Source organism: Dasypus novemcinctus, chromosome 29 (assembly GCF_030445035.2).
Source record: "Dasypus novemcinctus isolate mDasNov1 chromosome 29, mDasNov1.1.hap2, whole genome shotgun sequence".
Classification (NCBI taxonomy): Eukaryota; Metazoa; Chordata; class Mammalia; order Cingulata; family Dasypodidae; genus Dasypus; species Dasypus novemcinctus.
The window spans coordinates 22,623,652-22,640,525 of NC_080701.1; the positions used below are offsets into that span (position 1 = coordinate 22,623,652).

The 16,874-nt window shown below is 37.6% G+C and overlaps 1 protein-coding gene across 5 annotated transcripts in view; it reads left to right on the forward strand.

Moving 5' to 3' along the window:
- Positions 1–16,874, forward strand: part of LOC131276544 (A disintegrin and metallopeptidase domain 3-like) — a 125,550-nt gene that overhangs the window by 23,591 nt on the left and 85,085 nt on the right. For all 5 annotated transcript variants that reach the window (XM_058289829.1, XM_071212666.1, XM_058289832.1 and 2 more), the window contains exon 4: positions 7,361–7,439. In XM_058289829.1, coding sequence (XP_058145812.1) covers positions 7,361–7,439 — 79 coding nt within the window. The remainder of the gene's footprint in view (positions 1–7,360; positions 7,440–16,874) is intronic.

Below are 16,874 nucleotides of genomic sequence, written 5' to 3' on the forward strand. Positions count from 1 at the left end.
AAAGGCCAATTTCATGTGTGTGCATTCTCATGGGGCAAACTGTGGTTAGATGGGTCCTGCGATTGGTTGAATGCTCTGCTATAGCTTTCTTGAAATTCTTAATAATTTTGAACACAGAGCCCTGCAAAGAATGTTGAGGAGTTTGGGCAGTGAGATGTTAATGGACTTAACTCTCAAGTGTGAGTTTTGAAAAAGCTCTTTTGCTTTTCTCAGTTGTGCTCTTGTTTCTCTATCATTCCTGTAAGAAACCTTCCTGGGCTGTCTTGCTGGAAGGAGAGAGACACATGGGCACAGCAAAGGTGTTTTATTCCTCTCAAGTTAGATCAGTTAACATTCAGTTGGCTCTGCTCTCAGACCATTGATCAAGACTACCAAAAATTGCAGAACCATTTAACTTACTCTCCAGTGACTCCAGACATGTAAGCAATGGACACTTAATAATTTTTATATGTGGTTGTGGTTTTGCAGTATTACACATATTATTTTTTGAGATACATTCATATTGATGTGTGTAAGATGAATTTATTTAAGTGCATGTATACTCATTGAATAAATATAATTTATTTATTATTTAATCTACCCATATTTATAGTGATGAGGACTTAGGTTGTTTTGGTATATATTTTTTCTGCTATTAACAACAATAAGAAAAACTGGATTGTGGAGATGCTTAGGCATGACTTCTTGGATACCAGTGAAATCAGTGGGAAATAAATAAAAAAATTCTCAGATGTGCTATATATATTGCCAATAGTTTGTTTTAAAGGCTTTGTGTCAATTTTCACTCCCATCAGGAATTCAAAAGCTTTCTGTTTCTCTATATCCTCAACAAAGTGAATATTCTCCGATCATTATTTTTTGTCAATTAATGAATAAGAAATGCTATTTTATTGTGGTTTTAATATGAAATTTAACTGGTTATTTATAGGATGTAGTATAGTTTCAAATGTTTACTGACCATTCTAATCTTCTTTAAATTTTTTCTCCTAACCAATTTTTTTTTTTTCCGTTTTGAGTTTTTATGTTTTCATGTGTTTGGAGCTTTTAATTTTCAATCAATGGCTTATCTTTCTGTTTTTCTTTCTTTGTTTTTTATAATCAATTTGAAGGAATTTTTGTTTATTGTGGAACTTAACCCTGTTTCTGTTTTTTTGTAGCAATGTTAATTTTAATCATAAAAAGGAAAATAGCCCTCTAAAATGTACCCCCGTACATAACTATATTATGATAGAGTTAGAAGAAAGGCCTTTTTCTATTGAAAAGGAGCTCATTTACTTATGTTCACATTGCAAACTCGATACTTAGAAGCTATTCAACAAATGCTGTAAACATAATTTGAGCCAACAATGTTAGTTACTACATATGATAAGCATTGGAATCTGCATGAATCTTATTTTAATGTAAAAATCATCTTAATGAAAACTTATTCAAGTCAGTTGTAGCACTGTTGATTTTAATCATATAAAGGAAAACAGCACTTTAAATTGTACCTATTTTCCCCCTTCATTATGTATCTGTTTTATATGGTACAAATATGCTACCCAGCCTATTCGTCTTCTTCTTTTGTTTGTGGAATTTATTGCTATAAATAGATATATGATCAATTACATATCTAGTTTCTTTTATAGCTTTCTGGGAATTCCCTCTTATGTCTTTTACGTTGTAGATTGATATTAATATACACCTGAAGTATTTTAAAATTATTTTTATATTTAAAATGTAAATACTGTGCTCTCAGTTTCTTTACTTAACAGCTGTATTGTATTTTTCAAGTCTAACGAGCACTCACATTATCACTACTTTCTTTATAAGTTTTCTTATATTAATATTTTTATGCTGATCTGGCATTTTTTCAATCAATATAATTTTAGATAATTTTAGATAATTTTTTCATATGGAATACATAAATGGCATGCTTTCTGAATCTGTGCATATTTACGAATGTTCTTTTTGTTCTTGTAATTGGCAGTTTGCCGAATTTGTGAGTCATTTTAATTTTCTTTAGATTTTTATGTTATTTCAGTATAGTTTCTGTATGTGTGTGTGTTTCTCTTGTCTGTGTGGGATATATCACATGTCATTCCATTCATTCAGGTGGATATGTCTATATAAGAAAAAATTTCCTCTATTATCACTTTAATTTTTAATTCCTTCCAAAATTTTTTATCCTTTGAAGAAGTTATGTTTTCTTCTTAGGTCTTCTGGTATTATTTTCTATAAAAGAGTGCGTTAATTTTAATTTTTGGTGTATATTTAGCAATATTTTATTTCCTTTTTACCTAAGTGACTAATTCTGTCCTCAATAACCAATTTTTCTTTGACACCTTTATTGGATTATTCAGTTTTAAGTGCTAAGCATTTAGTTTCAGAATGTCCATTTTTAAAATTGAAATGGTCCTCTTTGAGAGTTTATTATTCTATTCTTGTAAATATGATAGCACTCTTCAATCAATACTTCCTTATGAGCTAGCTTTTAAAAATTTCTCTTTTATGTTATTTATTTTTTTAAGTGGGATGTTGTTTTACTTTGAGTGGTCATTTGCTTATTTATTCCTTCACTCATAAGCCAGATTGTTTTGTTCTTTTATGTAGAAGCAGGAAAGTATTGGCTTTTGAGGGCGGTAAGTAAGCTTGCAAACTAGAGTGTTATCCTTTATTATTTATTTATTTCTCTCCCCTCCCCCCCGTTGTCTGCGCTCTGTCCATTTGCTGTGTGTTCTACTGTGACGGCTTCTATCCTTATCAGCGGCACTGGGAATTTGTGTTTTTTTTTCCTGCGTCATCTTGCTGCATCAGCTTTCCATGTGTGTGGCGCCATTCTTGGTCAGGCTGCACTTTCTTTCACGCTAGGCAGCTCTCCTTCCGGGGTGCGCTTCTTGCACGTGGGTCTCCCCTATGTGGGGGGACACCCCTGCGTGGCACGGCACTCCTTGCGTGCATCAGCACTGCGCATGGGCCAGCTCCACATGGGTCAAGGAGGCCCGGGTTTGAACCATGGACCTCCCATGTGGTAAGCGGACGCCCTATTCATTGGGCCAAGTCCCCTTCCCATAGAGTGTTACCCTGTAATTATGCTTGTCATGCTATCTGTTGGATGTTCTGCCTGTAATTCCTTTTTCCTGAGAATGTTTCTGGATTCCCATTTCCACCACCTCCATTTGCATGCTTATGGGTATTAAAATGTGACTTTGTCCTTTGTCTGAATTCATTATCCAGACCATTGTGAGTTTTACCTTGAATGCATGTGGAATGTGGGCTGATAAATAGCAGTTTTTCTCTGGGCAGCTCTCACATCAACAAGTTCTGTTATTTGAATTGAGGAAAGGGAAAAGTAGTCAGCAATGAGAGAAAATGAAGCAGCTATGTAGACAGAAGTAGTGGTTAAAGAGAATACTCTGAGTGTTCCAATACATCTTCTAGTCTGTCCTTGAAATGCCTCCTGGTATTTGAAATCCTTGAAAAATCCCAGTATCCCCATAATAAATTATTGTGGTAAACTGTTCTGTAATAGTAACTATCCTCTCCCGGTAAGAAGATTATACTTGTCCACTATGTTGATGTCAGATTTGCCTATGGAAATAGCTTGGCTAATGAATTTGAGGAAGACTGTACTATCCCTCTTCTGACCAAAGGCATTAAGAAGTGTTGTGTACTTCAATTTCTTTTCTTCTGCTGCTACAAGGACGGCATGTTATAGGAAGCAGCCATGCATTTTCCTAGAATTCAGAATGAAGGAAGGCAGTATGTAGTTAAACCTTCAGTTAAACTAGCAAGGAACGAACATTCATTGTTGTTTTAAGGCACCGAGATTTTTGGAATTGTTTTTACTAGAGCAAAACATCATGAAAACTTACTAATATAGAAACTTTTTTTTTTTACTACTTTTATTTTATTTTATTTTATTATTTTTTTAAATTAAAATTATTTATTTATTTTTAAAAATTACATTAAAAAAATATGAGGTCCCAATCAACCCCACCGCCCCCACCCCCCACTCCCCCCACAGCAACACTCTCTCCCATCATCGTGACACATCCATTGCACCCGGTAAATACATCTCTGAACATCGCTGTACCCCGTAGTCAATGGTCCACATCATAGCCCACACTCTCCCACGTTCCATCCGGTGGGCCCCGGGGGGATCTACAATGTCCCGTAATTGTCCGTGAAGCACCACCCAGGACAACTCCACGTCTCGAAAACGCCTCCACATCTCATCTCTTCCTCCCATTCCCCAAACCCAGCAGCCACCATGGCTACCCTTCCCACACCCATTCCACATTTTCTCTGTGGACCTTGGATTGGTTGTGTCCATTGCACATCTATGTCAAGTGGGGGCTTAGATTCCACATGGATACTGGAAGCACTCCTGCTTTCAGTTGTAGACACTCTAGGCTCCATGGTGTGGTGGTTGACCTTCTTCAACTCCATGTTAGCTGAGTGGGGTAAGTCCAATAAATCAGAGTGTAGGAGCTGAAGTCTGTTGAGGCTCAGGGCCTGGCTATCATATTGTCAGTCCAGAGATTCAAATCCCCTAAATACATCTTAAACCCCAGCACCAACTACAATTCCAATAAAGTAGCATGCAAGTCTTGTGAGAAGAGATCCCCTCTGAGTCCAATTCCATCATGCAGAAACACCAGCTCCAAAGAAAGGCCATCTGCCATGGCAGTGAACCCCATCTGCCATGACCATAGAACCCGTGGGTCTCTTTATCCCTCAAAAGAACCAATACCTGGGGTTGTATCTACTTTATCTGTCTCTTAGACTCTGCTCAGTTGTGCATAAGGGCATTCCTTCTGACAACCTCCAGACTCTTTTTTAGAGACTCATAGCCTTATAATCTCATTTCTCCTCTCCATTTCCCCCTTACATTAGGTCAAACAGCATTTTGAAGTCATGATATTATATGTAGACAGGGATATTCTGCTGATCCGTATTGAACCTTTAATTCAAGGTCATCTTCTAGTTGCATCTTCAGCTGGTATGTGGTAGTGATCCCTCAGTGCCAGGGAGGCTCATCCCTGGGTGTCATGTCCCACGATGGGGGGAATGCACTGCATCTACATGCTGAGTTTGGCTGTGAGAGTGGCCACATTTGAGTAACATGAAGGCTGTCAGGAGGAAACTCCCAGGCACAGTGCTACTCTAGGCCTGTTCTTATTGCAGATGTATAGGCTCAAAAGCATAGCCATTAGTATCAGGAGCCCACTGTTGGGCCCTCCTTCCTTCCTGGTTTTTGCCGTTGCACCTGGGGGACTGCCGCTGCTCCCCCAGGGTCCATGACAGTGACCCCCCAGCCAGGGGCCCCGTACCCCCCCAGCTGTTGTTTTTAATTGTTTCCACTATGAGTATATCTAGACATTACTATATACTCTGGGCATATGCCCTGTATAACTCCCTGTCAGCCATATATATCCTGTCAATAACATCCTATATCAGTATTCCTCCACTGCCATTGTTGAACCACTCTGTGATCCAAAACTTCCTGTAAAGTGAATCCCAACATAATGTCAGCTTCACAAGGGTCTTAGATCACCAAAATTCATATATACAATATACAGTACTTCCCCAGATCCACCATAAAACCTTTTCCCTTCCACAGCGATAATCTTTTAGCTTATTCATATCATATTTCCTGAAACTGATGTACAGATTCCAAGACAATAGCTTTCAAACAAGGTGACATCTGTGCTTACTATGTGGTCCATACTTTAGATTGTACAGTTTTCTAAATTTTTTAGTTATCCTATGTTTTGCCTTATGGTTTACATTATTAGTCTGTTGTCCCCTATATGTTTTTGGTGTAATATTACATGTTTTATATTCATCCTCGTGTACTCTTCACAGAACTCCTCTCTTGCCCCCATATTTACCTTGGTTCCATCCATTCCACATCCATTTTCCCTACCCTTGGGGCCCACAACGCCAGCCAATCTCCATTTCCCAAGAAGCCATGTCCAGCCATACTTGCAGCAGTATTCAGGACCTGACTTTCTCAACTGCCCTAGTGCCCTGGGAGCCATCCTTTCTCATGAGAGATACAGTTCTCTCTATGTGACGGCATTAGTCCTCCTCAGGATGTGGGTCCACCAAACTCTCACTTCTTGGGTCTCTTCCCAATGGTACAACCCACCTTGGCAAAATGAGCCTTCAGCTATTCTCCCGAAGTCCGTCCTGCATCAGACCATACCCCCTGAGCATCCTAAACAGGTAACCCTCCTACTTATACTTTGATACGATTTTCTCAACATTTTGTTCTCAACGAACACCTGACGCTCTCCCATTTTCGTATGTTGCCCCTCCCTCCCCCCAATTTTAGGACAATATTACCCCTCTTCCCATCCCCAGCCCCCCTCAAACCCACAAAGCCCCACCTGAAGGCAAACCCTTGCCCCCATTTTGTCCCTTCTTTGTGCTCATACTTACCGCCAGCCCATTACAGATTCCACCCCTGCAGACGTTAACTCACATCCTTCCTCCACCCCCCGATTTCCTGTAAGCCTCTTTTCCAGACTCTAGCTCTCTGAGGCAGTTCGCTTACTTCATATCATTGAGGTCATGTAGTATTTGTCCTTCAATGCCTGGGTTGCTTCACTCAACATGAGATTCTCAAGGTTCATCCATGTTATCACGTGTGATTGTAGTGTATTTGTTCTTACAGCCGAGTAGTATTCCATTGTGTGCATATACCACATTTTATTGATCCACTCGTCTGTTGATGGACATTTGGTTGATTGCAACTTTTGGCGATAGTGAACAATGCTGCTATGAGCATTGGTGTACATATATCGGTTTGTGTCCTTGTTTTCAGTTCTGATGGGTATATACCCAGCAGTGGTATTGCTGGGTCATATGGCAAATCTATGGTTAGTTTTTTGAGAAACCGCCAAACTGTCCTCCAGAATGGTTGGATCCTTCTGCATTCCCACCAGCAGTGGATGAGTGTTCCCCTTTCTTCACATCCTCTCCAGCATTTGTATTCTTCTGTTTAGAAACATTTTTTGTTGTAGTTTTTATCAAGTCACTGCTACTTGTTACCAAATATTAACTGAAATATTTATGCCATGATAAGGAATTATTGATGGTTGACTCTGTAAGTCTTGGCTATGTATTTTGTTTGATTATCTTGAATTCATTGCACTGTACTTACTAGTTTCTGGTTATAGTAGTTATTAATTTTTCTTATATACACAATTTTCTGTCTCAAATCAAGTTAGATAATAGAGAGATACTTCCATTTAATTTCTAGATATTTGGGATATAAATTTGAAAGTTAATTTTGTTTAATTTCATTATTCTGAAAGTTAATTTATTCTTGATATTATAACAATGAGCTATCATTATTTTGGTTGAATAGGTCATTTTTAGATCCTCATTTCTTGGTGTTTTCATACAACGAATCAGGAAAATTGCTTCAAGATTATTCATATATTAAGGTAAGTCTTAGTTTCTGTTTCATAGATTTACAAATTTGATGTGGTTAAAGTGCTATTTCTTAGGAAGGAAAAGATTGCTTTGTACTCCACAAAATTATTAAAAAACATTATAAACTCAAACACAATGTGGCAATTTCTATGGGAGTACACTGAACAAAAAAATCTACTTTTAAAATCTGGAACTCAGCAATCACTTATCCAAAAAGACTTTAAATTATATCTGGAAGTATTAATAGGAGTTTGGGAGACAGAAAAAAGTGGGAAGCTTTAATTGATATGTTACAGGACCTACCTGTAGAGAAAAGGGTTGGCATTAAATTGTAGAAAAAAACAACAAGTTCCTTAGGATCTGCCAACAGTCCTCCACAGTGGCTGTACCATTCTCCATTCCCACCAACAGTGTAAGTGTTCCTGTTTCTCCACATCTTCTCAAGCACTTATAGTTTTATGACTTTTTATTATTGGCTGTCTTAATAGGTCTGAAAGGTTATCTCATTGTAGTTTTGATTTGCATTTCCCTAAATGCTAGTGATGTTGAACATTTTTTCATGTGTTTTTTTTTTTTCTATTTGATTTCTTATTTGGACAATTGTCTATTCAAGATTTTTGCCCATTGTTTTATTCAAGTGGTTTGTCTTTTAATCATTGAGTTATAATATCTCTATATATCATGGATAGTAAAGCCTTATTGGATATGTGATTTCCAAATATTTTCTCCCATTGAGTTGGATGTCTTTTCACCCTTTTGACAGAGTCCTTAATTGAAAGTTTTGAATTTTGAAGAGGTCCCATTTATGTATTTTTCCTTTTGTTGCTCATACTTTGGGTATAAGTTTTAAGGAACTACTGCCTACCACAAGATCTTGAAGATGTTTTCATACATTTTCTTCTAGGAGTTTCATAGTTGTCACATTTATTTTTAGGTCCTTGATCCATTTTGTGTTAATTTTTGTATAAGATGTGAGATAGGGGTCCTCTCTCTTTCTTTTGGATATGGTAATGAAGTTTTCTCAGCACCGTTTGTTGAATAGACTGTTCTGACCCAGTTGGGAGGGCTTGACAGCCTTGTCAGAAATCACTTGACCATAGATGTGAGAGTCTATTTCTCAGTTTGGTTCTATTGGTCAGTATGTCTGTCTTTATACCAGTACCATGCTGTTTTTTTACCACTGTAGCTAAGTAATCTATACCTTCCCTTAATCTTAGTTTACTAAGGAATCTGTACCTGACTTTAATCTTTCTTAGTGACCACTGTAGCTACGTAAGTTTAAAGTCAGGAGGTGAGAGTCTAACAATCTTGTTCTTCTTTTTAAAGATGTTTTTGGCTTACCAAAAGGCTACTCTTGACACCCACTCTCCTCACACCAAAACCTAAAACTCAATTTTGTATCAGGTAGTCACAACTAAGTTAACTACCCTCTAATCCAAAACACAAAACTTTATAAAGGAAGAAATTCTAGAAGAGACTCCTTAAAAATAAACTGCAAAGTCTCCCATGAACCAACTAACCAACCAAAAAAACAAAAATAAGAAGGTGTGCATGTTGCAGCATTGAGGAGGATTCTACGATCGAGGTATTGAAATCCAGGACTTGAGACCTTCATGGAAGGAAGTTTATTACAGCCAGCCGGGCCCGTGGACATGAGTCCAAAAACCAAGCCCCGAGCCAGTCTTTTAGGTTGCTTTTATACAAAGAGCATGGGAGGGGAGGGGTAAGGAAACATTTGATGCGAAAAGTTTAAGTTTCTGTTTCTTGGGACTTGGGGACTCTCGGGAACTATTTAAACTTGAACACACACATAGCCTGTATAGTTCTTGAATACATGTACAGCCCATATCATGCAAATAAACAGGAAAATGTGAGCTATACACACACACAAACACACATCCTGAAATAACCCTGATATGACTGATTAAAAACTATAAATATGTTCATAGATATAATTGAAAATATAATCATAATGAGTAGGTAAACGTGAAGAGTCTGATCAGAAAAATGGAAAACATTAAAAAAAAACAACAACTCTAAACTAACACCTGAAATGAAAGGAAAGAACCACTTAATGGATGTAATAGCAGGTTGGAAACAGCAAAAAAAGGCATCATTGAATTTGAGGAATTTGAAGACAGATCCACAGATACATTACATTTTTCAGAGTAATTGATACAAATAGATAAAAATAAGTGTATAAAAGATTTGAACAACCTTATCAACCAGTTGACCTAATTTACATGAGCAGGATAGTAAATGTAACACCTGCCATATTCCTAATTTTTCAAATTTTCCATGTTCACCTAAGACACAACCTGTGTGGGATCATTAAAAAATTCTCAGCAAAACTTAAAATTTGTTGCATGACTACCATGGAATTAAATGATATATTGTGGAGTGGTTGTAGCTCAGTAGTTGAGTACCTCCAAATAAATAAATAAAATATTAAGAACAAATAGATGTTTGGAACCCACAGATATTTGGATATTAAAAACAATAAATGTTATATAACTCATGGGACAAAGAAGAAATCTCTAGTGAAATAAAAATATGTTTTGAACTGAATGGTGATCAAAACACAAAATATCAAAATGTGTGTACTTTAAGAACTGTAGTGCTTATAAATCTAGGAAAAGAAGGAGAAAATTGAAAATGGCACAACCATAATGAAGGAAATAGTGCAGGAAAGAGCAGAAATCAACGATATAGAAAAAAGTAAAAGAATAAATTAATAAGCTAAAATTTATTTCTTTAAAAGGTTTAATAAAATTAATAAGCCCTAGCAAGACTTTTCTAGACCCAAAAGAGGAAAATTTCATCAATATTAGGGGGAAGCAGGTATGGTTCAACTGATAGAGCATCCACATACCATATAGGAGATCCAGGGCTCAAACCCAGGGGGCCTCCTGGCCCATGTGGTGAGCTGGCCCATGTGCATTGCTGATGCATGCAAGGAGTACTCTGCCATGCAGGGGTGTCCCCCATGTAGGAGAACCCCACACACAAGGAGGGTACCCTGCAAGGAGAGCCATCCCCGCATGAAAAAAGCACAGCCTGCTCAGGAGAGGCACCACACACATGGAGAACTGATGCTGCAAGATGACACAACAAAAAGAGACACACATTTCCAGTGCTGCTGAGAATGCAAGTGAACACAGAAGAACACACAGCGAATGGACACAAGAGAGCAGACAATGGGGGAGGGGGGGAGAAATAAAATAAATCTTAAAAATATATATATATTTGTATATATTAGGAATGAAAGGAAGTACCATAATTTACTTATACAGTAAATAAATGTTATTAAATGTTTTATGAAAATTTCATGGCAATTCATTTTGTAATTTAGAGTAAATGGATGATTTCCTTGAAAAATAAAACTTACCCAAATTGAAGGAAGAGTAGAAAATCTTAATCACTTAATATAAATATATATTAGAGAAATTGAATTCCTAGGTAGCATATTTTACACAAGTAGTTCCAGGATTAGATAGTCTCATGCCAAACTGTTCAATATTTTAAGAAACAAAAGGAAAATTTTCAAAAAAAATTTTTATGCCAACATCATCCTGATGCCAAAATCTTGAATAGAAATTACAAATAAATAAAAGTATATGGGGGAACGGATGTGGCTCAAGTGTTTGAGTGCCTGCTTTCCACATGGGAGGTCCCAGGTTTGGTCCCTGGTGCCTCCTAAAAAGCAAAAACAAAATAACAAGCAAACAAATGAAAAAATGAACTCAGGATAGCCAATGTACCTCAGTGGTTGACTGCTAGCTTCCCACAAAAGAGGCCCTGGTTTCAATCCCTGGCCCTGGTACCTTAAAAAAAAAGTATATAGCAAATGTCCTGATGAGTATGGGCATAAAACTCTAAGCCAAATATCACCAGATCAAATCTAGCAAAATATTAAAATAATAATATACAATCACTTAGTTGAGTTTATACCAGGAAAACAAGGTTGGTTCAACATTTGGAAATCAATGTTATTTTTCCCACCTTTAGAGACTAAAGGTAAAAAATTATCTGATCATGTAAATTAATGTACAAAATTCATCTGAGGAAATTTAATGCCCATTTGAAAAAAAAGACCCACTTTAAGCAAACAAGTTTTGGTTTTGTTAATTCTCTCTATTGTTTTTGTTGTTGTTGTTCTCAATTTCATTGATATCTGCTCTGATCTCTGTTATTTCATTCCTTCTGTTTGCTTTGGGAATAGTTTGCTATTCTTTTTCTAGTTCCTCTAATGTGTAGCTAGGTCATTGATTTTACTTCTTTCTTCTTTTTTAATGTAAGCATCAAGGACTATAAATTTCCCTCTCAGTACTCCTGTCCCTCCATCCCATAGGTTCTGATATGTTGTGTTCTCATTTTACTATGTAATCTTCATTTCTAGACTCTTCCAAGCTTCTCTCTCCTGTGTTTTCTTTTCAGATTGTAGCACTTATTTATTTCCTGCAAAGCCAGTCTCTTGCTTACAGACTCTCTTAGTTTTTGTTTATCTGTTAATATTCTAAACTCTTCCTCATTTTTGAAAGACAATCTTGCAGATATAACATTTTTTTGTGGTAGTTTTTCTCTTTCAGTATCTTAAATATACTACAACACAACCTTATTGACTCCAGATTCTCTGATGAGAAATCAACACAATCTATTGGGCATCCCTTGTATATGAGGAATCCCTTTTCTCTTGCAGCTCTCAGCAATCTCTTTTTGTCTTTGGCATTTTATATTCTGATTAACACGTGTCTCAGAGTGGTCTATTCAGATTTATTCAGATGAGAGTATGTTGTGCTTCTTGGATATGGACATCTATGTCCTTCAGAGGTTGGGAAATTTTCTACCATCATTTCTTCAAATATTCCTTTTGCCCCTTTTCCTTTCTCATCTCCTTCTAGGACTCCTGAGACATATATGTTTGCATGTCTCTTGACATCATTTTTTTTAATGAGTCAACATTTTAATGGCACTGACCAAGTTATTTACTATTGAAAAACTTGTTTTTCAAGTTGTGTCTTTAAAAATATATCAATCCATATATTTGGATTAAATTAAATTTATATATCAATAACGTTTTTTTCTCAGAATTTTGATCTTAAGTATAAACCATAACTTATCAAAGTATAGTCCAAAGAGTATACAATAATACTACCATTTAGATTTGTATGCTTCATCCGAAAAACTTATCTTAAAACAGGAGTTTTGCCTTGTTTCTCCAGAACAAATATCCCTATGTCTAAAACTTTAAATGATAATCAAAAAAGACAGATTCAAACAATTCATGTTATGCGTTTTCCTTCATCAGGCTTTCATAAAAACAGAGCCCTCTGGTGTTGGAGCACCATCTTCCTTCTCAGTAACAGTCTCTACCGTTCCAGAAGCAGACACAATGGCCATTGTTTATTTGTTGGAGATTTCTTCTATTTCTCAGCAATAGCTGCACAAACAGTAACAATCTCATCACTTTCAAAGTCAGAGTCAGGAATTGACTTTGGTGAGAAATCTGCTACTTATGCTGATGTTTCACTCTTTTTAATCATCTGTGCCACCTTCTGCTGCTCCTGGAGTGTTCTTGTCCAAGAAAGGTATTCTTTCCATATTTCAGGGTTCATTGCATAGATGTGAAGGGCTTCTTGAAAACTTTGGATTGCTTCATCCATTTTGTCTTTCAGCTCTCTGTTGTCATATTTTTCTTTCATCTGTCTTCTTATCCTTTAATTTACCCCTTCTAATAATCTTCATTTCTAAACTCTTCTCCAAATCTCTCACCCTTGTTTTTTACTTTCAGGCTGGAGGCCCTGCTTTAGTATCTCTTGAAAATCTGGTCTTTTGGTAGCATATTCTATCAGTCTTGTTTGTCTGTAAAGACTTTGAACTCACCCTCATTTTGAAAGCAGCTTTGCTGGATATAGAATCCCTGGCTGACAGTTTTTCTCTTTCAGTACCTTCAATACATCATACCACTTTCTTCTCTCCTACTTGGTTTCTGATGAGAGGTCAGCTCTTAACCTTATTGAGTTTTCTTTGTATCTGATGCTTTGCTTATCTCTTGTTGCATTCAGAATCTTCACATTATCTCTGAACAGTAGTTGTCTCTGGGTAGGTCTATTTGGATTTATTCTGTTTTGGGTGCATTGTCCTTCTTGGGTGTTGATATTTATGTCCTTCATAAGGGCTGGGAAGTTTTCAGTCATTATTTCCTCAGATATTCTTTCTGCCCCTTTTCCATTCTCTTCTCCTTCTGGGAGATGAATAATGTGAATGTTTGTGTATTTTTCATTGTCATTCAATTCCCTGAGACTCCATTTTATTTTTTCCATTCTTTTCTCTTTCTGTTCTCCTATCTTTTCCAGTTCAGATAGTCTGTCTTCAAAATCACTAATTCTGTCTTCAAGCAATGCAAACCTGCTGTTATGTGCCCCTAATGTATTTTAAATCCCATCCATCATGCCTTTCATTCCCATAAGGTCTGTTACTTTTCTTTGAAGGCTTTCAAATTGTTCTTTATGTCTCCCAGTGTTGTCTTAATATCCTTTACTTCTTTAGTCATATTTTCTTTAAATTCTCTGAAATAATTTAGGAGAGTTGTGTCATTATCACTGATTAAATTCTGTATCTTTTCAGGTTACTTGGTTTGTTCTTCTGGCTGGGCCATTTCTTGCTGTTTTCTAATATGGCTTGTAATTTTTTGCTGATGTCTAGGCATCTGAATATGTTGGTGAATTTACTCTGATGGCTAATTTCTCTCTCTTGCCTATTGTTTCCCCCCCCCCCCAGCTCTTCTTTGATATTTGGTTCAAGTTATTCTCATTCTCTAAAATTGCTTCACTTAAGTTTTCAAAATTGGGCCAGGGAATCACTACTAGGGTGCAGATTTTCTCCCAGGGTTTGGATACATCAACAGTTTTTGTCCATGCAGTTTCCAGACAGACCAGTAGATGGTGGTAGTCAGTGCAACCTTCCATGGAGGTGTTTCAGTCTCGGCTTTTTTGTGTTTCTGTGTTGAATCACAGAGATTCAAAGTGGGCTCTGCTGGCCAAATTCACTGAAGAAAAGCACCCCAACCATGTCTCCCTTTTCTCTTGAAACAGCTGACTGTTTCCCTCTCAGTCAGCTCCAGTGAGCCAGGGGTTTTACCCCAGTTTAATATCTTGGAGGTGGGGGAGGGGAGCATTTCCTGGCCACTATGGGGGCTTGGTAACTCACGTTTGTCTTTTTTGACTTCTTTATCTCTCTATCCATCAGCCTCCTCTGAGTTGTGTCTGCTGACCTCCAAAACAGGTCCCTTGGACAGGTTTTGGCTCTTTCTCCATTGTTTTCATAAGAGCATTCAGCTCTGCTTCTTAGTACATCACTGTCATTCCACAGCCCTGTCTTGCCATCATTTAATTCCCTGAGAACATGTTCATTTTTTTCCATTCTTTTCTTTATCTGTTCTTTTGTATATTCACTTCAGAGGCCATGTGTTCAAGCTCACTGATCCTGTCCGTACCATCACTGTGGTTTTCAATCAGTCCAGCTTCCCCTCATGCCAGGGGCAGAGATAAAATGGCAGCTACCAACCTCCCTCTGACATGGACAGGTTCAAACTTTGGCCGCTCTTAGGATTATACTTTAGTCAGCCAAATTTACAATTATACTTTAGTAGCTGAAGTTGATCCCTGACCATCCCTTCTTCCCCTGTTTCTGGGAAATGGGGCTTCCAACTCCAGCACAGCATAGCTCCTGAAGTGACTTGTGCTGCCAGTGGAGAATGGACACCAGCCTTCATGGTGTGGAGTGCTCTACTCATGAATCTTGACTGCAGACGGGCAGTCTTCTCCTTCCATTCTTTCAAGGATCTTGCAGGATGCTCTTCTGGTCGCCTGGGCACCACATCAGGTGCTTGAGATAGCTCTGGGTGATTACTAACTGACTCTCAGAGCTCCTTACTCTCTTGCCATCTTTCCTGTAATTTGCTTTTTGAAACAGTTTTATTAAGGCTACTTCAAAATACTTGTCAGATAGTTCCAATATCTAAATCATTTCAGTACTGGTGTCGGTTGTGTTTTCTCGTTCTAATTGTGATATTCTTGGTTCTTGTTAGGACGAGTGATTTTCAATTGTACCTGTGACATTTTCAATATGACATTAGGAAATTCTTGATTTTATTTAAACCTCCTATTTTAGAAAGTAGTTGCCAAGCTTATGTTTAGAGTTAGCATGGGCTACATTTCCAATGACAATTTAGCTTTTATAGGCTCTGCATCGTTATTTCTGGGCTTTCTTCTTCTGGCTCTGCTGGAGCTCCTACTCTGTCTCTGCTGGTGTTGTGTGCAAGGAGAGATCGCCTTCCCAGATCACTTGGTGTTGCTAACTGTGGTGGGGAGATGTAACACCTATGAGATGGAGAGCATTTCTCCTCCTTATTCTCCAGCCACTGGCTGTTGGTTCACTTCCCACTCTATCTTTTCTGGTGCCCCTGGGTGAGGGAAGCACCTATCTTGGCCACACTTTGCCGCTGGGTTGGATATCTCATCAGAATCCTCTTCTCTCAATGGATACATGTCTAAGTTGCCAAGTATTGAACAACTTCTGAGACTGGGTGCAGGGTCAAGGCCTGGTTCACTTCTTCCTCTGGGTAAAGGGCTGGTAGCTATAGAGTCTGCTGGCGTCAGTACAGGTGGAGCAGGCTATGGATCTCCTCACTCAAGATTAGCTAGTTCTGTTGGTGTGGATTGATCAGGCATGCTCTTGTCACCAGATATTGGGCATAGGATGGGTCAGCCTGCCTGGGGCCTAATGACTCTGCTACTGGGGGCAGATCTTGGTTGCTGCTATCAGCGGATGAGGGACATGCCTAGTTTTAAGATAAGGTGAATGGTCATATATGGTGATGTTCATCTTGTGAATAGCATAGAGACAAATCCATAGGCAAGAATGTGATGACAATCAAATTTTTGTTATATAAGACTAACAAAAAAAAGAAAAGACTGCTTCTAGGATCAATCAGCTTTAAAGGGAAGGGGAAAATCCTAGAAAATCAAGAAGAGAAACTAGGAAAGATTAGTGCTATGAAAATCAATGAGGGAGAGGTTTAAACTAAAAATGATCCCTATGGCTAAATATTAAATAGAAATCAAGATGAAGAAATATCTGTTAAGGTATTTGAGGGTAACTTAGGAAAAACAAGGGAATATTCATAGTTGAAGTCAAATGAATGCTATTAATTACATTGATTCAGCAGTTACACACTTCACATTCAGGAAATGTGACTGAGAAAGAGAAGATGAAGATAGGAAGTAATTTGTTAGAAATTCAAAATACAGCAAGAATTATTGGGAGGCTGGAAGGCATGAGGGTTAAGAGTAAGAGATTCAAGATAGATGACAAGGAAATGAAATTACTGATGATTGATATTAATGTAATGGCTAAACTGGAATGTTTGATGATACCTGAGAAGT